Source organism: Eleginops maclovinus, chromosome 2, assembly GCF_036324505.1.
Source record: "Eleginops maclovinus isolate JMC-PN-2008 ecotype Puerto Natales chromosome 2, JC_Emac_rtc_rv5, whole genome shotgun sequence".
NCBI classification, from domain to species: domain Eukaryota; kingdom Metazoa; phylum Chordata; class Actinopteri; order Perciformes; family Eleginopidae; genus Eleginops; species Eleginops maclovinus.
Genome location: NC_086350.1, coordinates 2,241,868 through 2,263,249, shown reverse-complemented (window position 1 = coordinate 2,263,249; position 21,382 = coordinate 2,241,868). Strand labels below are relative to the sequence as shown.

Sequence of the window (21,382 nt, the reverse complement as noted above, 5' to 3'; positions counted from 1 at the left end):
TTGTAACCCATTTACATACAGAAGTGAAGCAGCGCAGACCTGAGCCGGTATTTACCAATTTTAAATCTCTCCGGTTATACTGACGGCTGGAAATAATTCCCCCTAAGCACAGTTTGAAGTGTGTTTAGAATTGGGCTGAAAAGACCAGTCGGCACCATATAAATAATGATCCAGACAGGCCCACATTTCTATACAGTTTTATTTTATATGGGAATAATATGTAGTCTCTAAAATCAGGAAAATACTTTATGTTAACGTTTTTTTATCCGTGGCTCAATATTTGTTTGCGTTATGCAAGGCTCTAACAACATTTGATAACCTCTCCTGTTTGTCCGGTACATTGAATGCTTCCCGCACTCGTTGACCACCACAAACAGAAACAGTGATTTGAAGGTGTATGTCCGTTAGCATGCTCCATTTGTTTCCATTTACCCACCAATTTCCGACCTTGTCTGCCTTAGTTCCTCTCTGTTAAGTTTTTTAAGAATAAGTTCTATTCAAACAACCTCTGTTCTATCGTATACCTCTCTATATTTCTAATTTTGGTTGACTCCCTTCTCGTCTTTTACCCAACTCTCTTTTCTGACTGAACCTTAACAGGAACCCGCAGGCTTGTTCCAACTAATGTGCGCTCTCAGTATTCTACTGACTCACGGCACTCAGCTTGTTTTGTTGCTAACGACGTACAGATGAAAGTTCCCCGGCAGCGTGCTTGAACCACATCACGTGTATTGTGCATGCAACTGTACTGTAACAACACAAACATCCGTAATTTCCTGCCCATCCTGATGTTGTTTATACTGCGGCTAATGAACAGCTGACAGCCGTCCTGTTTCACTGTGTGTGTTATCGAGCCTGTGTCAGCTTCTTCTTATCTGTGGGGGGAAAGTAGCTTCATCTCTCGCTGCCCTCTGAGAGGATTACTCTGATTCCTGCTGCAGAGGAAACTCCCCGAGCCTATGTGGAAATATATATCCTTTTTCAGATCTGTGTTTTCCACCCAGGGGTGAGGAGATAAGACGGATGATTTGCGGGGATTCGTGGATAAAAAAAACGTATCTCTTCCGCACAGACAGTGTGTATCATTGTACCTCCTCCAGTTCTTCTGAAAAACTGGAATATTTTAAGCCTCTTCTGATGAGAAAGCAGATGAAACGACATGAAAAGGAAAACATAATCTTCGGTTCATTCTGGTCTTGATATGTAGTAACTTCAACAAAGCACAAACACTGTCAGAGTTAGAGGGTACATTTCCTGCTTCTGATCAATCCACATGCAGTGTAATACCATTTAGAGACCAGCAGATTCACTGATCTACTATCTGCAAACAAAGACATCTCCATTTACACTTCCTTTTAGCTCTTGACTGGTCTTTTTAAAAACAAATATCTGTCGCTTTATCTGCTAAATGTTCAATTTACTTTGACAGTTATTTCTACGTCCGCTGTTTTCCCTTGGACTGATATGTGATATTTTGTGTCCATCAGAGCTTATTTGCTGGAAAAAGTCTCTGGAAATGCCGATACTGCTGTAAGGAGACAGCTTGAATCAGAATCAGAAGTACTTTATTTATCACAAACTGGGAAATGTTTGCGTTGCAGCAGTGAAATACAAAAAGAAGCAAAGCAAATACAAATAATTAAAATAAGATGAAATGAATGAAAATTAGAAATATACAAATGTACAAAAAGGCAATAATGTGAATCAGTATAATGGAAATGTACAATGTTCAGTGTGAAGGAGTGCATGTTTAGTCCAGTTCACAGAGAGGCTGTGGAGCAGTGAGTTGTCTGCAGCCAGGGAGTATTGTAAAGTGTTACTGCAGAGGGCAGGAAGGTTCTCCTGAACCTGTCCTTGTGACAGCGGAGCTGGAGCAGTCTGTTGGAGAAGGAGCTCCGCTGTATGTCCAGCTGCAGGTGGAGAGGGTGGAGGGGTTATCCATGATGGACAGCAGTCTGTTCAGAGTCCTCCTCTCCACCACAGCCTCAAAAGGGTCCAGTTTGATGCCGATGAACGAGCCAGCTTTCCTGATCAGTTTATTGATTCTGCTGGTGTCACCGGCTCTGATGCTCCCCAGCAGACGGCAGCAAAGAACAGTGCAGTCAATAGATTTATTTTAGTTGTGTTTAATTACTTTGTAAGCTCTTGGTTGTACTAAGCTTCACCCATTTGACCTATTGTATATCGTAGTAAAAAATGTCTTCAGCTTTTGTCGACCCAGACTGTATTTCAGGCGTCTAACCAAAAACACATTCAGAAAACCATTGACTTAAGAGACGAGTGAACCTAGAAGTGGTGAAATGCTGACTCATTCTGGGGTTTTGGGACTCATTCCTGCACTACTCTATTGTCATGAGCTGCAAGGGAAAAACAGCTTTTTTGTAAATAGTGTGATTTCAAACAGGAGTGTGTGTGTGTGTGTGTGTGTGTGTGTGTGTGAGGTCAATGTGTTTCCGCTCTCGTCCTCCGAGAGCCTGTGACTCAGTGCTGGAGTGTTTTTAAAAAAAGAAGGGTTTTATTAAATGGGGTTCTTTGAGCTGCTCTCCCTCGACACACTCCCTCTGCTCTGCACTGGCAAGCTGCTCCTGACCTGATAAACCCCCCCCCCCCCTGAAATCACCTCCTGAGCTCCGGGGTTTTATTTTTTTATTTATTCAATAGGTGAAACCGCTGGAGCGTATACTCCTGTGGCTTCTGGAGGTTTTGTGTTCGACACTGACTCAGTGAGTTGGAGTTCATCTCAGTCCATAATTAATGAGAGTACTCAGGAAATTGTTAAACAGCAATTAAATATGCGAGTTTAGTTTGTCTCTGGTGGATAATGGGGGAGTCATTTAAATTCCACTGTTTGTGTTTGTAACAGGAAATTATCCTCGGTACGCTCTTAGTCTCCATTGTCAAGATAATTAAATATAGCCACTTTAAGTCTTAGGTCTTCTCTGCCTTTGTATGGATATTGTTCCCCTCTGGGCCCTCAAACCAAAATGCAGATTTTCCCCGTAAAATGTTAAAGTGATGCCAGAAAACAATATCTCTGTTGGTCAGAAAGGGTTTACTGAGTCCAGAGATATGGAGATGGGGTCAGATGTCTGATCAGACGGCAGAGACAGCTTACGGAGAGTAAATAGGGGATGGATGTCCGGTGGGTCTGCCGGGGGACGAGTGGCAGGCAGCAGGCTGACACTGAGACTGAGATTTCTGATCCTTTCTTTTACGCTCCTTTTTTCTGGAGAGGAAGTAAAGGAACCGGAGCTCTGGATTTATTTGTTGTTGGAGGTGCGATATACGACTCAGCAGCTTTAAGACGTGAAGACACTATTATTTTCCCGCTTCGCTCTGATGCAGGACTTTCACCTGAAAGTGGGCGGGGCTGTAAATTTGACCAGAAGTGACGTTAGCGCCTCATGCTATATTTAGCTAGAAAAACCCCTGAGTAAAATATTAGTTTTCAAATATATCTCTACCTGTGGTCAGGGCCTAAAGTTACCAGGTGTGAAATAGTCAAATATGGCCACTTGCATGTTTCAAGTTTATTGTGAAATCAAACCTGCAACCGCGTTCATTTTATCCCCTCTTAGATCTGTTTAGACTCATCGTTGTGTTTTCTAGCAAGGCTGCAGAGTTTCCTATTTGTTTGAGACCTCAGTCACTAAACAGAGCTTACACTCACTGAGCTGCTGGACTCTCTGCTCAGTGTCACTTCTGTCTGGAGCTGAACTGTAATATTTCAGTCTGTGTGACCATCAAGCGTGCCCCCCCACTCCCTAACAGTCATGTCTGGTTTGCACTGAGCTCCTGTTCGGGGCTCTATCTCTCCCTCTCAGCCTCCTCCTGATGTCATTGGGCTGAACTTGAGTCACCCTCAGAGTTAATGAGGGTCCCAGAGCAGCTGAGCGCCGGGTTTCGGTGACGCTCGGAGGAGCAGGAAGTCTCCGTCTGCTCGGGGGTGGCCTGGATCACATTTGGCAGGGATCAGCTGCTTTCCCGCCTACGGTGGGGGAAACAGGCGAATGTGTACAGCCAAGTGGTGGTCTGTGATGTGTTGCTGCTGCTCAGACTGCACCGTTCATTTACTGAGGCTGACACGCGCAGCAGCTACAGGAGGAGGTACGCTGCTGCAAGGCCAGATGTCAGGACTCTATCACAGGGGGGGTTTGATACGCGTGTCGGACGAGCTGCGGGCTGTTTTTACATCGCTGAAAATACGTTGAAGGATACCCTCAATGTTAACTTAGGTTTATCATACTTCAGGTTTATGTATCAGTAGGCTGTCGGTAAGCATTGTGTTTCCCCTTTGGCTATAAACCAGTTCCCCTAAACTCTGAGGTTAATGGATCTCTGATTGAATCCCTGGCAGCAGATCATATCCGATGCAACTCTCTGATGTCGGTTCATAAGGGCAGAATGAAACATTTAAGCCCCTCATATCATCCCTTTGAGGTTATTTATTTATTCTGGCTGAAGGTCAGCTGTAGTCATGAGATATCACACATCTCACCACAACACACTCCTCCTGAACCGTCGAGTTGTCACCAGTAAATATTGTGCAAATACATTGTATGTATTGTGTATTATCCATTGTACCAGTTGAAGGAGCCCTATTATGTTCATTTTCAGGTATATATATGTGTTTTTTTGTCTCTACTCTGATATGTTCCCATGCTTTAATATTCAATAAGCGAGAGAAACTCCCTCTGGAATTTTGCCTTTGCAGACCATTTACATGCACTTAAACCTGTAGAACACACTACAGGAAAGGGAAAACCCCCAACAAACTTCATATATGAGGGCTGCCCTGATGAAATGTACCTAGATGTTGACTTTCTCAGACCTTTTTGGATGAACAAAGTGTTTCGGTTTTTCTAAAGTTAGCCTTTTTCATGGAGAACTCTTCAGTTTAATTCAGACGTAAGATGGAAACGCTTCAACAGAAATAAACGCAGTATGGTTGAGGAGAAAATTAAGGGTTTCTATAATAATAATAAAACTACTCAAGGGACAGATATCATCGTCCTTATCTGCAAAATGGGAAAGTTGTGCTTGAAGAGTCTGTCGTTATATAACATTATAAGACCAATTACAAATCCTATGACTTTCTGTGCAACTCTCAATCATGGCTTCCTAAATCTTTGCTCGGACATCAAAACTTTGAGAACCCCTCGTCTTAATTTACAAGAAGTCGGACATCCAGAGCAAGTCTTGTTCATGCCATGTGAGCTTCAGATGGAGTGGCCAGCCTTTCCACTTTTTGTGCCGGTCAACATGTCCGGAAAGATTTCTATTTCAGGGACTAACGGGAGAAAACTCAGTCAAACGTTATCAGTGTTTATTATTGAGCTACTACGATGACATCTCGTTGTGCTCCTCCATGATAGCCGCTGGTGCTGACTCGTCTATTCAGCATATTTTCAAATTATTTCAAATTGTGCAAAGGGGGATTTATTTTTAGCTGAGCGGAAAGATTTGTACTTGCCGGTCTTCCAATCTTGGTCAATACAGGGAACAGTGAGAGGAGTGTCACTACTCGGAAACAGAATCAGATGAATAGTAAAATAGTTCTATGATAAAATTTGAAAGACTATTGTACCAAATTAAAAACACAAGACAATATTTACAGAAAATATAGATCTGTGAGAAGCTGAGTGCAGTAAAATATAACAAAATGTGACGAGAGCTGTGCAGATTTAAAAGAGGTGAGATATACTTTATTGATCCTGTATTGGGACACTTTTGGGGGCACTGCACATAATTTGAAGAAAATAAAGAAAACATAAAATACAAACATCTCAAAATAGAAAATCAAACCAAACCAAAAAGTAAAATACAAGTTGACCGTGAAAGACAAACAGATAAAGTAGAAGCAGAGGTGAGAGGTATTGTTAGGTCAGACTGGAGAAAGACAGACCTTCAGTACCTTCAGAACGGCTCTGAACAATGAATCAGTCATCATGCAGTAACGCCCCCCTCTGGTCTGAATCAGGTAGGTCTGTTTTGTTTTTATTTTTTTTATCCTGGCTGTGTTTTCCGCCTGGCTGAGCAGCGAGTGTACGGACGAGTGAACATCCAGCCGTCCCTCGCAGGCTGTTCCTGCTCCGCCGTCCTCCGTCCACGCCGCACCACCGAGGGACTCGCCAGTCAAATCTGCCGGGCATCAAACTAACGAGCTCTGACAGGAAGCAACGTGCTACCTGCTGGGAACACGGCCAACACTTTTCTGGGTTCCTCTCTGAAACGCCTCACAGACTATCCCCCCACCCGCCATTACCGCGCTGTCGACATGGATCAGGTGCTTCCTGTCAGACGCTTTATCCTGGTAATGAATCGTCGGTGGTTGAGGACGGTCACTCTGCTGGATCTGAAACTGAAGACCTTTTAAAAAGCAGGTTGGATCAGAGTCTGTCAGAAGACGGGAGGACAGCTTGAAGCCTTCACTTCTGTTCAAACCAGAGGAACTGAACATCGGATGATTCATGGAGACGTCATTCTTCACCAACCTGGAACAGACTGAACTCTGAGTCCTGAACGTAGAAAAAATAGAAAAATCTCAAAATAGAAAATAAAAAATCACTAAAAGTAAAGTGTATACACGTTCACCATGAACGATACAAAAATCTGTAGCCGATCTGTCAATGAAACACTTTCTAAGGGCTCAATTACAGCTTCTACATGTCCGATTATCAGTAGTTTTAATAATTGTCCCTCGTTGATATTGGAAATGGAGATTCATTGATGCTAAACTATTTGAGACCTGATCTGACAATAGAGTTTCCTTTTTCGGTATCATATGATACGATATCATATCATATGGTAAGCGCGTAATAATTGGTAGAGGCTTTCTTTTTAAGCTCCATATATCTGGAACAAACTCCCAGAAAACCACAACTCTCGATTCTTTTAAACCTTGCTGAACACTTTCATTAATTCAAATACCTGTTCATACCTTTCTCTGCACTGTAACTGTCCCAGTTCTATTCTGTCTGGTTTCAATTTGTATTCTCTTGGCTTTTAAGTAAAGGCGTTTCAATGCAGTTTTATCGTGTGTTCCTTTTGCGTTATGTCCAATTGCTTTTTATGTTTGTAAAGCACTGTGAATTGCCTTGTTGAAATATGCTTTACCAATAAACTTCCCTTGAAAATATCCTTCTGAATGAAGTATCGTAGGGAAGTCTAATTCTAAAAACAGTGTAATGTGAATAATGTTTGAAAATGATCGTTCCCTCTTATATTACGGTTTATATCTCAAATGAAATCCTAACTTAAAGTTTGCTGGTGCAGTTTTGAATTTGTGATTTGTCCCTCAGGTCACCTTGATGTCATGCCTGTCCAGGTGCTCTCAGAGGGGGCGGGACCAGGCGCCAAGGTACTGACGCACCTGAGCAGTGTTCCCATCGTGCTCATCAGCACCAGCACCGACTGCTCCGACAAAACTGTGAAGGTGTGTTTACAGCAGCGTACTTTCATTTTAACATAGGACAAGATATTTCTCTCATTGTTTGTTGCTATAGATTTAGTTTCACTTTAAGTATTTTAAAGAGTCCCTACTATGCTTTTTGTGGGGGTTTCCCTTTCCTGTAGTGTGTCATATAAGATTTAGTGCATGTAAATGGTCTGCAAAGGGTAACATCCCAAAGTTTCGGAACATGATGACATCACTATAGAACACTCGTGCTCCTATTGGCTAGCACTCCAACACATTGTACGTGATAGGCTAAAGGGGGCGGCTTATCTTTAAGCGGTGGACCAATCACAACAGAGCCGGCCAGCTAACCAATCAGAGCAGACTGGGCTCTGGTTTCAGACAGAGGGTGAAAAGAGGTGCTGCAGCACAGGCAGGATGAGAAACAGAAAGAGCTTTCTGAACATTAAAGCATGGAGACATGTCACTAAACGTGAAACCTCTTTAATAAGAAATAAATGAGCTAAAATGTCTTCTGTCGAGTCTTCACAGGTTCAACTTTCCTGTGGAGTTTAATGTCAAGTAGCTTGATTATTCCACCACTTGCCTGTCAGCTGTCACCACCTGTTTCACTCTTTATTAAACCAGGCTGTTTGTCTTTGATTAGAACGTTGCTGGAATTTATTTGTGAGAACCAAAGCGGCAGAGTAATCCAGCGCCCGTCTCGCAGCTCATTATCGTTTCTCACTTTCCTGACGTGGCTTTGATCATCTGACAGGCCCAAAATGTTTCCCAGTTTGTCTAAATGAAGTGGGTTTTTTTTCCTCCAGGGGAAAGTGGTTCGTAAATGCCCGCTGGTGTCGTTAGCATCTGGAGACTTTATCCTGAAGATTATCATCCAAGGTAACAATCAATTCATTTGTTTCTGTGTTCATCAGCTGTTTGTTTATCCTTTAATTACACTAAAGCAGTGATTTAATATATTTAATTAGATATAACCTCAAATAAATAGATAGATATGAACAAAGAAATGAATAAAACAATAAAGATAAACACCAATAACTTGTTAAATTAGCTTTTGATTAGTATTGCTAAATAAAAAGGTTTGTCTCTATATTTCTTGGTAGCGTGATCCACAGTTCGGTAGCCTAAATCATAAAACTGTTACCCTGTTGTTTTGTGCGTGCGTGCGTGCGTGTGTGTAAGCTGTTTATCTGGTGTGTATGGTACAGGCAGACACTATTGTTGTCTTGTCTCCGGTCTCTTTTATCTCTGAGCAGGCACAGAGAGCTGAGACTCTTATTGTGGCGGGGGACGTCCTTCCTTTTATCCATTTAACTCTCTGACACCCCCCCTGTGTCTCTCACATCTCCTGTATTGTTGTTTTATAGACAATTTGCCAGACTTCGTACAGTGTTTGACCTGCTGCTGCATTGTGGGACTTTGTGTTTGATCAGCGACAGACTCACTAATGTTTCTGTGGGTTTTTTATTTTATTCTTGGGTTCTGAGAGGCATTCCTCAAATCCCCTGTCATTCTGACGGGTCGTTCATGACACCAGAAGTACTGAGAAGATGACATGTGTCTTTAATGTATGACGGATGGTCACCTGAACGCCTCATCGTGTTCATGTTCTGCGTTTGTTTTCTAGAAGAAGGTTCCCCGCCGGACGCCTCCCATCAGAACCCGTCCATCAACGTCATCCTGTTCGGAGCGCTCGCCAAGGACTTCGATGGAGCTGTCAATCAAGGGGTACGTTCACTCTGCCGTCAGAGACATGATGTTTACGCTGTTTGACAGAAACATGTGTGACAACTATCATGCTTTTTATTCTCTTGAAGCCATTGTTGATTTATTATGACATGGCTTGGACGAATACTCGATTCTGGTTGGTCAATTTTGACATTCCACAGTTTGTTCATTCTTACTAATAGGCCGTTGCTAAGGAGACTTGCTAAGGTTGCTCAAGGGACTATGTGCAGTCATATCAATTGACAGGAAGAAGTTTGGTACAGTACAAGAAGAAGACAGGAAGTAAACACTAAAGGGAACAGTAGAAGAAGAAGACAGACAGGAAGTAAACACTAATGGGAACAGCAGGAGAAGACAGACAGGAAGTAAACACTAATGGGAACAGCAGGAGAAGACAGACAGGAAGTAAACACTAATGGGAACAGCAGGAGAAGACAGACAGGAAGTAAACACTAAAGGGAACAGCAGGAGAAGACAGACAGGAAGTAAACACTAAAGGGAACAGCAGAAGAAGACAGACAGGAAGTGTACACTAACGGGAACAGCAGAAGAAGACAGACAGGAAGTAAACACTAAAGGGAACAGCAGGAGAAGACAGACAGGAAGTAAACACTAAAGGGAACAGCAGAAGAAGACAGACAGGAAGTGAACACTAACGGGAACAGCAGAAGAAGACAGACAGGAAGTAAACACTAAAGGGAACAGCAGGAGAAGACAGACAGGAAGTAAACACTAATGGGAACAGCAGGAGAAGACAGACAGGAAGTAAACACTAAAGGGAACATCAGGAGAAGACAGACAGGAAGTAAACACTAAAGGGAACAGCAGGAGAAGACAGACAGGAAGTAAACACTAAAGGGAACAGCAGAAGAAGACAGACAGGAAGTAAACACTAACGGGAACAGCAGGAGAAGACAGACCCGAAGTAAACACTCATGGGAACAGCAGAAGAAGACAGACAGGAAGTAAACACTAACGGGAACAGCAGAAGAAGACAGACAGGAAGTAAACACTAAAGGGAACAGCAGGAGAAGACAGACAGGAAGTAAACACTAACGGGAACAGCAGAAGAAGACAGACAGGAAGTAAACACTAAAGGGAACAGCAGAAGAAGACAGACAGGAAGTAAATACTAACGAGAACAGCAGAAGAACACAGACAGGAAGTAAACACTAAAGGGAACAGCAGAAGAAGACAGACAGGAAGTAAACACTAAAGGGAACAGCAGAAAAAGACAGACAGGAAGTAAACACTAAAGGGAACAGCAGAAGAAGACAGACAGGAAGTAAATACTAACGAGAACAGCAGAAGAACACAGACAGGAAGTAAACACTAAAGGGAACAGCAGGAGAAGACAGACAGGAAGTAAACACTAAAGGGAACAGCAGGAGAAGACAGACAGGAAGTAAACACTAAAGGGGACAGCAGGAGAAGATATTTCCGTACATCTTCATAGTCCTTGAAATTAAGATAATGGTTCTAAATGAAACGATACTGCATTTGCTATTTTTACTAAGTTCAATAAAAGGGAGGAAACTTGGCAGACTTAGATATGTGTAAAGAAAAACATTGTTATTTTTAAACTGAGATGTGAATTATGTATCATATGGATCTACATTTAGTGTGTGCAGACACCCTGCTGTGATGAAGTGTGGAGGATGATGGAGGTGATGATGTCTGGCTGCTAAATCTCATTTACAGTTTGAGGTGTGTGTGTGTGTGTGTGTGTGTGTGTGTGTGTGTGTGTGTGTGTGTGTGTGTGTGTGTGTGTGTGTGTGTGTGTGTGTGTGTGTGTGTGTGTGTGTGTGTGTGTGTGTGTGTGTGTGTGTGTGTGTGTGTGTGTGTGTGTGTGTGTGTGTGTGTGTGTGTGTGTGTGTGTGTGTGTGTGTGTGTGTGTGTGTGTGTGTGTGTGTGTGTGTGTGGTTTATGTATTTTGATGATAATGTAGTAGGAGCCTTTAAAATCACAAAGTATGTGTCTTTTCTAATTTAGCTTTTATGATGCATCCACAGTTTCCTGCTAAATAACAGCAGATGGTTGTTTTAGGAAAAACTGCTCAAAGAAAATAGTGCCAAATATTTCTCTGGGGAGGAAGGGAATCATTTGGAGATGCAGTTTGAGCAAAACTTTACTTAATTGATCTATGATCCTACATTTTCATGTATCTACACGTAAGAAGTTCAAGTAAATAATAATAATGATAACATTCAGTTTAAGTCGGAGCCTACCGCTATATCACAATTACTGCAATTATTTGTGTGTAAATCTGTTGAAGCGTGTACAACCTTTGAATACTTTTACCGAAGAATCCTTATAATACAATTTATATCAAATAATGTTTCATATTTTTGGAGCGAGAATACAGAGATGCACAGAAGATATTAGACGAATAAATAATAATGTATGCGAGTAAATATCATTATATTACTTCCCAAAATTACATTTTTGACCGTTATTTCGGCAACTGTAAGACGAAGTTTTACAGTTACTTCCTCTCCAGAAAAAAGGAGAGTGAAAGAAAGGATCAGAAATCTCAGTTTCAGTGTCAGCCCTGCTGCCTGCCACTCGTCCCCCGCAGACCCACCGGACATCCATCCCCTATTTACCCTCCGTAAACACCAAGCTGTCTCTGCCGTCTGACCAGACATCTGACCCCATCTCCATATCTCTGGACTCAGTAAACCCTTTCTGACCATCAGAGAGATTGTTTCCTGGAATCACTTTAGCATTTCACGGGGGGGGAAATCTGTATTTTGGTTTGAGGGTGCACGCCCACAGAGAAAGGGAGCAGAGACCCTGATTATACTACTCCATTGAAGCTCTGTCCATTAAGCATGTGAGGGTTTCAAATATTATTCTGATATAAATATTCATGTGGAGCTGATGAGATTGTAAAATGTTATTTTCATTAAGGAACGAGGCTGGGCTCTTTTGAAAGGCGTGTCTGAGGAAATTGTGTTTCTCTGCATCACAAAGCCTCTGATTTGAATTAAGTAATGAGGTGTGTGTGTGTGTGTGTGTGTGTTTGTGTGTGTGTGTGTGTGTGTGTTTCTTGCTTCTTTATATTTGCACTCCAATATATTTCAGAGAGAACGTTTTTACTTTTTGACATTTATTAGACAATACTATTTCTTTATCAGAGTAATCCAATAAAATAAACCCTGAAACGGTATAACGATATATTGGGGATTAAGAGACAAATCGAGAGATCCAAGTGGAAATTCACAAGTTCCCAAAGCAATTAAAATTAATTTAGTTTACACTAGTGTGTTTGACACCATGTTTTACTCTTAGCATGTATTATATTGTGGTTTTATTAGGTGTAAGCATTTTTTAAAAGCATGTTTTACTTTTTTTGTCCAGCAGTGGCTCAGTAAGTAGGGGCTTGGACTGGGAATCGTAGGGTTGCCGGTTCAAGTCCCCGAACAGACTTGAAATATGGAAGGTGGACTGCTACTTGGAGAGGTCCCAGTTCACCTCCTGGGCCCTGCTGTGGTGCCCTTGAGCAAGGCACCGGACACCTCCAATCCCCCCCTCCCCATTGGTCCCCGGGCGCTGCACAATAGCTGCCCACTGCTCCCAGTACTAGGATGGGTTAAATGCAGAGGACCAATTTCACTGTGTGTGCTCTGCTGTGTGTGTGTGTATGTGACAATAAAGAGGGTTTCATCCTCCCATTCGCATGTTTCACATCATGTTTGTTAGCCTGTTAGCATGTTTCACATCATGTCTAACAGCATGTAAACCATGTTCCAGACTCATACCAGTTCCTCCATCATATTTAATATTGTTGACTCTTCTAAGATTAATCAATGCAGGAGTTATATGTTTGTGTGGGAATTTACTTGTGTCTTTGCAAATGTGTTTTGAAGCAGCCTCAGGAAACGCAGGATTTATCACCAGTAGCTCTTTCGTTGTTTTTGACAAAACTGCTTCTCCATGGATGATTGCTGCCTCCATAACTCTGGGACCTGTAGCATTGAACTGCTCTTGTTGTTACTTATACTGCTGTCCTTTATCCCTCCTGTCCCTGACGGATCACCTCCTGCAGCTCCCTGAACTTTACAAAGTGACTCGTGGTTTTTCTTCCCGGCTCCTCCGATAGTGTCACAGGTTGTTTACCGAGCGGTGAGTCTGCTTTTAACCCAGACAGTGAACACATCAGGGATAATCCTCCCGTCAGCTGGGTCTTTACTCCCCCCCCCCCCCCCCCACACAGCGGCACCCTGATGGAGCTGAAATTGCCGTAAAGCGTGTTGAAGGTGTTGTCGGGCGGCTCGTCTCTGTAACGTGATTTTTCAGACTATCTGCTGTCCCTTTGTCAGCCCTCAGCTCCAACGCTGACACCCGTAACAAAAGACAATCTCCACTCTTTCACAGCCGCTTATCTCCGTCTGACTCCACGTCTGCGAGGAGGCAACATCTGCCGCCTCAGTCTGTCCTCCCTCTGGGAAGGAGGATGCTCTCGGTTTTTAATCCCTGTCTTCTCCGCTTGTTGTTTCCTGCAGGATGTGGTGGTGGCTGCCGGCTTCACCGTGGGGAAATCTCCCACGGTGCAAAAGGACAAACTGCACCCATTCAACCTGCTGCTGAGGGGGGATGGCGCCTGCGTTTATGTGAGGATGTTTGTTAATCAAAGTCGTGTGTAGTTACAATGAATTATGAAGATGCAAACCCAGAACAGCAAGAAACATGCAGGTACATTCGCTTTAAATTACACAAATAATTGGCTCTGCATTAGTTGGTGAATCGAGGTAAATCTTTTCATTTCTACAACTTTTTTAGGTGTAATGTGACATGTGTTTGTATACCAACAACAGTATTTTATAATAGTATAAATGTGCTTTAAGTTAACTGAAGTTCAAAAGACTCGACCTCAACTTCAGTTAACTTAAAGGGCACATGAACAGATAATCTTTGCACGCTTTACAGAACTTCAAATGTAAATAATAAAGCGCACACATTCAAAATGGTTGCTGAAAGCCCCCAATGTGTTTTATTCTGTGAGGAATTACGATTATTTCATACATTTATTTTGAATATTATATCTTTGCTAAAAGCTGACAAAAGTTGGGGCAATTTACAATTTTTTTTCCAGTGGATTTTTAGATTTTTCCGATAATAAACTGTACCAAAACTTTATGATACTGACACATTTAGTTCAGCAGGACAATCTCCACACGTTAACACCACTCTATTACAATTGAAGTGTAAATGCACGTCGGCTGTTTTGCTCTGAAGTGAATCAGATCTTTTACACGGAAAACGACTTTATAATATCAGAGTTATTATCTCACCTTATTCCAAATCAGTTTTACTCACCGTGAGCCTTATGTGTTATAGCATTCTGAGGTATACATCTTCAGGGTATTTGAGACTCTTGATACTTCATTTGTTTGAGAATACATCCCTTTAATGTCTTCCTCCAGGTGTTTCGCCCTCCTCCTCCCCCCTCTGTCTCCAGATCCTCTCCGGCTGCCAAGAGGAGCTCCTCCCCTGAGGTCAGAGCCAGGTTAACTGCAGAGTGTGTTACAAAGTGTGTGTGTGTGTGTTGTGTAGGTCTTGTTTCTGTCAGGATGCTTTATGTCAGCTACTATCTCTCCTGGGTCAGAGTTCCCACAGATCTCACTTTCTCTGTGGTGGGGATGATGTGGAGACCAGGTCACAGTCTTTAGACCTACACCTTGTACAAATTGGGACCGTATTTTACTTTATACTTCATACGCTTAAACTGATGCACTGACTCTGGGTGATGACTCTTAAAACCCCACTTTACACAATCCAAACTGTCTCTTTAGCATGCTGACAAAATGCATAGCTAATCTGAGCTGCCTGTGCCTCTTTAACCCTGTTTCTCCTCAGGTTTCCAGGAAGACAAAGGTTCGTAAATATACGTACGTGGGACTGGGTGACCTGAAGGCGGGGTCTGTGGTGAACGTGTACGGAGTGGTGGTCTTCTTCAAGCAGCCGTTCAAGACCCGCGGCACAGGTCAGTCTGCAGACGAGTAACGATGGACACAACGAGCTTAAACAATATGTTTGTTTCTCAAAAAGTTTTATAGATAAGAGTACAAACAAAGGGACTACAGCGACGCTAGCTGCTCTGTGAGGATGCACTTTGACTCAGAGGTGCATTGAATTGAATGCTAATAAGCATGCTAACATGTTCACGGTTCACACGTATGCTGATAGTGAAAGGTATGTCTACCATGTTCACCATCTTGATTTTATTAAGGAAAGGAAAGTCCTTATTTCATGAAAATAACTAGTTTATCATAAGCCAAAGTCATGTTAATAATTAGGTAGTTATTTCACCACAAAGCCGTAATGTTTCATTTAACCAAATTTCAACATTTTCTAAGATAAAAAGAAACGTTGATCCATTCGGTCGTATTGTTCATAAGAAAGCTACAATATTTGGAGGATTGGGTTAAAAGGGCTATTTAATGTAGATAAACATTTATAATTTATGAATTTAATCCAAAATGTTATGTGAGTTCTTCCAAAAGTCACAATATAACAGGAATAAAGTCAGTTTTTAAGAAGAACAAATCTGAAATATGTATTTCTGATAAAACTGATTTATTTAATAAACTTTAGTTTTCAAAGTAAATTTAGTTTTTTTCTTAATTTTGCAACAGTTTTTATTTCCATCCAAAAGGAGGTTTATTGTTAATGAAAGTTTATTCAAATAAAGAGCAGTTCCTCTTTTCAAAACAGAGGGAAACTGGATGACTTGTTTTCAGCACCATGGACAGAGACGTTGATGTCCTCTGCCACTGAAGGAGAGTTCTTCTTTAGAGTTTCTTTCAAATGTAAGAAGGATTGATAGTTATTGGTTAAAAAGAGGCAAACCTATAAACCACATCACCTCCTCTGAGACAGACAACGAGAGGAATTCAATCCATGAAGCGATTTATAAGATGGATCAGCGGAGTGAGAGCAGACACAGTTTTGTTGGGATGGAAATATTTCACGTTCAGCAGACACTCAGAGTTGTGAAGAGGCGCATAAACGTTCTTAGGTGCGTTTACGGGTCCCTATTCTACTTTTTGTGTCGTTCCCGTTCCTGTAGTGTGCTCTGTGGGTTTTAATGGTCTGCAAAAGCTAGAATCCCTGTTTCTTTTTTAGAATAAGGAAAGAGATGGAAATGATCTGTGTGTGTGTGTGTGTGTGTGTGTGTGTGTGTGTGTGTGTGTGTGTGTGTGTGTGTGTGTGTGTGTGTGTGTGTGTGTGTGTGTGTGTGTGTGTGTGTGTGTGTGTGTGCGTGTGCGCGTGCGCGCGCGCGTGTGCGTGCGTGTGAGCAGGAAACTGTCCAGACTTTGTCATTTTTGTGGATCCTTCAGGCGTCTGGTAGAGTAACAGAGATATTACAATAATCCATCTGATCAGAGACACACACACTAACACACACACACACACTAACACACACACACAGAAATACACATAAAGAGATGCACATGTGTGTATTTACAGTGTATAGGTGTATGTATATCCACAGATTCCGCTGTTGGTTTAGTCTTTATTACAACCATAATTTCCAAACACTCCTCCGGTTTATCTCTGAAAGCAAACACAGAAAGTGGATCTCAATCCGGATCAATTTTCAACTACAATTTTACCACACATTCAAAATAGCTGCGTTTATTGGAAATATCGCAGGTTGAAGTAACTCGTACATATCAATAACTGAAATCAGAAATTCAATGACTGCTGAGCTTTTTTGAAGATTGAGATGGATATTTTCGGCACTTGATACTCAACCGATATTTGTAAATTTAACAGACACTTTGTGGGAGAATATAAATTCCTTAATTCAATATATTGGTGCCATGTTTACTGTTAACCTCAGGAGCTAATGTATGGAGTGTTTGGATCCCGTTTCTTCTTTTTGCACGATTTAATTTAGTCATCTTTTCTCCAAATGTGCCACTTCCAAATCCTTTCCAGATAAAGAAAATACACATAAAGCTCCATATCTCAGTATTTTTAAAGCTTGTCCTTGCAGTTTTCAGTATTGGTCCCTCTTTGTTTCTCAGCCTTCTGACCACAGGAAGTTTGTCCCTCCTCAGATTTCTGCTCCAGCCTGAAGATCACCGATCAGTCCAACGAGAAGATCGGCTGCACCATCTTCTGCGAGAAGCTGGAGGACCATCCGAAGATCTACCAGATCGGAGACATCGTCCGCCTGCACAGAGTCAAGGTCACGCACACAAGTTCTCTCACTACCCAGATCTCCTTTGTGCCAAGTTAAGATATGGAAAGCAGGAATAAAAACATCCCTAACCCACCGTCGTTCTTAGGAGACGTCGTGAATGACATCCGTGATGAATGACGTTCCGTTCCTCCTCACAGACGCAGTTCTTCAACGACTCCATGACGCTGGTGAAGACGTTCGGTTTCTCCGTGGTGGCGTTTGACGGAGCGGTGGGGGGGTCGATGGAGCCGCGGACCTCTAGCCGCTCCTTCAACTTCGACCAGGAGGACCAGAGGAGGGTCGAGGAGCTGCGATCCTGGGCCGCCAACCAGTCCGTCCTCGTCCCTCCGGCACCCGCAATCCCCCTGTGTGACGTTCAGCCCAAAGCGTACTTCGACCTGACCTGCCAGCTGCTGTCCAAAGCCCCCGTCGACTCCACCTGCACGCTGCTCAGGGTGAGAAGCTACAGCCTGCTAACGTTCAGAGGCTTACAGCTGCAGTATAGATATGCAATGAACATCTTGTTCCCAGGCTCCTCCAACAATGCAACAGGTCACACTGCGGCGTCAGGAAGCTTCTCTAGAGGCAGATATGTGTTCCTACTGTCTTGTTTTTAATACCAAAAGTCCCCCTCTCTTTCTCTTACTGTTGATGAATCCTAACAGATTTACCTGCTTGGATGTGGAAACTAAGGTAGTGTTTTGTGCTTCCACTTTGGATTAATGGAGCCTTCCTCCGTCTGGTAGTAAACGCTCTTCACAGTCAGGAGTCCTCAGAGGGACGATGTTAACCTGAGCTGTTCCAGCAGCCTCCTCCGGTTTCCAGAGCGGAGACGAGGCTGTAAGTGCTGCTGGTGTCCTGCCAGAGAGGCTGATGGAGGAGATAAATGTGAGCAGAGATCTGGCTCACACTGCTGGTCTGCTGCCAGTCTGTAAAGCTGCTGTTACACAACAACCAGGAGAGGATAGTCTACCAATCATCACAGTTTATCAGACTGAGAAGAGATATTTATACCCTTCCCAAAGCACCTGAGATCATCGTCTGCTGTTTGTGAAGCAGTCATTGCTCATAAAGGAAAAACTGCAGCCTTTGACTTAAATACATCTCACTGGCATGCTCAGTTGGAGATCGATATTATTTATGACGGAGACTTATCTGCAACATGTTTGACTGTAAGGGGTAAAAGGGCTTTGCAATACATCAATGTTTTATGGATAACTCCCAGACCGTAGTCGAAGAATATAGGGGAGTCGTCCGGGGGCTTCGTGGTCAATAACCCCCTGAATAAGGCAGACAGTAAAGCTTTATCTTCGGAGGCCGTTGTGTTTATTTGCAATTTAGCAAAACTTTGTTTACAGATTTAGAGCTGCAGCTAGTCCCTTTCACCTCCAGACGTAACCTCGCTCTCCACATGCACGCTCCACATTCACACTCCACATGCACTCGCCACATGCACACTCCACATGCACACTCCACATCCACGCTCCTCACGCACACTCCACATTACTTTGCCTGACCTTACCATTATAACATATCATCGTTTTTCCCTGACTGTAACTGATGTCATTTTCAGTACAGGCTGTTTTTATTATTGGCCATTACTTAAACATTATATCCACAGTACTGATTGTGATCATTCATGTGGCTTGAGGTATTTGATTAAACCAAAAACGTTATTGCTTTAGCCCCAACCTGCAGAAGACCCAGAATGATCTGTGTTTTTTTGTTCTGGAGAGTCAGGTCTTTCTCCATCAGGCTCCATAGGAATGAACGGGGCCCCACCTCCAACCCTGTACCCAGTTCTCTCTGTACCTCCATGCCCTGGAGTCTGACTGTCTGGCCTGTGTTTTGTCTCCAGGTGTGGGACGGGACCCGTAGTGATCACACTCTGCTGAAGGTGATCGTGGAGCCAAACGCCACGGAGGGACCGTCCTCCTTCCCTCCGGAGAGGGAGAGGCTCATCGCCAACGTCCTCGCCTACGACAACCATGTGGAGATCGCTCGGCAGCTGAAGGTCAGAGCAACCAAATATCTTACAAAGGCTTGAATGCAAAGTTAAATGTAATTTATTAAGACACTAGCACAAACGTTCAACGCCAACATCACTCTCGGTCAAAATTAAGCCCCGCCCACTTCCTGGTGTAAATCCTGCATCAGAGCGAAGCTGAAAATAATAGTGTCTTCACGTCTTAAAGCTGCTGAGTCGTATATACAACAAATAGATCCAGAGCTCCGGTTTCTTTACTTCCTCTCCAGAAAAAAGGAGAGTAAAGAAAGGATCAGAAATCTCAGTCTCAGTGTCAGCCTGCTGCCTGCCACTCGTCCCCCGCAGACCCACCGGACATCCATCCCCTATTTATTCTCCGTAAGCTGTCTCTGCCGTCTGACCAGACATCTGACCTCATCTCCATATTTCTGGACTCAGCAAACCCTTTCTGACCAACAGAGATATGGTTTTCTTGCATCACTTTAACATTTCAGGGGAAATCTGCTTTTTGGTTTGAGACAGTACGAGGGGGCAGAGACCCTGTTACCCGGTTTAGACTGAACCCTGCTAATTGGTCAAGCTGCTGTTAAAGCAAAGGTTTTCAGTTTGTGATGCTCAGACTGGATTCTCTCTCTCTTTTCTGTTTCGGTGATACGTTTTTCGAAGGTCTCTTCTGTTGACTTGAAATAAAGTGTGTAAAAAAACAAACAAATGAAAGTCCTAAGAAGAGTTGGAGGAAGACGGCTCGCAGCCTCAGTCAACATTTCTGGTAAATAAAAGATAAAGCCGAGTCTGTGTGTGTGTGTTGAGCTCAGTGAGATTACAGAGTGAGACGCAGAGATTGTTTCCGATGGAACCTGCTGATTGCACACGGATTTATCAGATACAACAGGAATCAGTCGGGGTTAGTTTCTCTGTTCGATGTTTGTTTGACCCTACAGGGACGGATCACGGAGCCGGAGATGCATTAATGTTTGTTTTGAGCTGAATATGTATTTGGTGCTGGGAGAGAGTCAGTCTGAAATGAAAGGCTCAGTGTTTACTGTGAAGAAAGTCATTAAAGGAGACGTGCGTACCACAGCTGGAACTGCGACAACAGCAACGTGACTTAAAATGACAGCAGCACTGATCAGGGTTTGCTTCTTTCTGCTGTTGCCGTTAGTGTTTACTTCCTGTCTGTCTTCTACTGCTGTTCCCTTTATTGTTTACTTCCTGTCTGTCTTCATCTGCTGTTCCCTTTAGTGTTGACTTCCTGTCTGTCTTCATCTGCTGTTCCCTTTAGTGTTTACTTCCTGTCTGTCTTCTACTGCTGTTCCCTTTAGTGTGTACTTCCTGTCTGTCTTCATCTGCTGTTCCCTTTATTGTTTACTTCCTGTCTGTCTTCTTCTGCTGTTCCCTTTAGTGTTGACTTCCTGTCTGTCTTCATCTGCTGTTCCCTTTTGTGTCTACTTCCTGTCTGTCTTCTTCTGCTGTTCCCTTTAGTGTTGACTTCCTGTCTGTCTTCTTCTGCTGTTCCCTTTAGTGTTTACTTCCTGTCTGTCTTCTTCTGCTGTTCCCTTTAATGTTTACTTCCTGTCTGTCTTCTTCTGCTGTTCCCTTTAGTGTTTACTTCCTGTCTGAGGGTTTTACTGTGTTTTCTGACAGAGGAAAACTGAACTTTTTTTGCCAGCAATTTAGGTTAAATTGTCACAGAGTCACAAATTGACCAATCAGTTTTGAGTATAAGCCTTAATTTAAATCACCAAACTTTACCTCGGACAGTCAGACTCTTGTATTGAGACTCCTGACCTCTCCTCTTACTCTACAGAACACCATTGACCTCTGTCTCCTTGTTATACACTTATTTCTCTCTCTGTTCCTGAAACAGTTTGTTCTCCCAGCGCCTCCGGCTCACCTCAGATCAAACGCCTGGCAATAATCAGTGTGGATTTTAGAGAAAAGATGCAATCTGAGATCTCGGTTCGCTCTTCTCCGTCTCGCTCGCGTTGTTTTGGAAGTGAAACTGCAGCTTTGATCCTCTTTGCTCCTCGGCTCGTCTTATCAACGCTGC

At 42.9% G+C, this 21,382-nt stretch overlaps 1 protein-coding gene across 1 annotated transcript in view; it reads left to right on the top strand.

The window, feature by feature from the left end:
- The window catches only part of pot1 (protection of telomeres 1 homolog), a 52,705-nt gene that overhangs the window by 9,341 nt on the left and 21,982 nt on the right, over positions 1 to 21,382 (top strand). The window contains exons 2-10 of the mRNA XM_063899464.1: positions 7,302 to 7,435; positions 8,227 to 8,299; positions 9,048 to 9,148; positions 13,657 to 13,764; positions 14,578 to 14,649; positions 15,011 to 15,137; positions 17,221 to 17,351; positions 17,504 to 17,800; positions 19,204 to 19,359. Coding sequence (XP_063755534.1) covers positions 7,316 to 7,435; positions 8,227 to 8,299; positions 9,048 to 9,148; positions 13,657 to 13,764; positions 14,578 to 14,649; positions 15,011 to 15,137; positions 17,221 to 17,351; positions 17,504 to 17,800; positions 19,204 to 19,359 — 1,185 coding nt within the window. The 5' untranslated portion in view covers positions 7,302 to 7,315. The remainder of the gene's footprint in view (positions 1 to 7,301; positions 7,436 to 8,226; positions 8,300 to 9,047; positions 9,149 to 13,656; positions 13,765 to 14,577; positions 14,650 to 15,010; positions 15,138 to 17,220; positions 17,352 to 17,503; positions 17,801 to 19,203; positions 19,360 to 21,382) is intronic.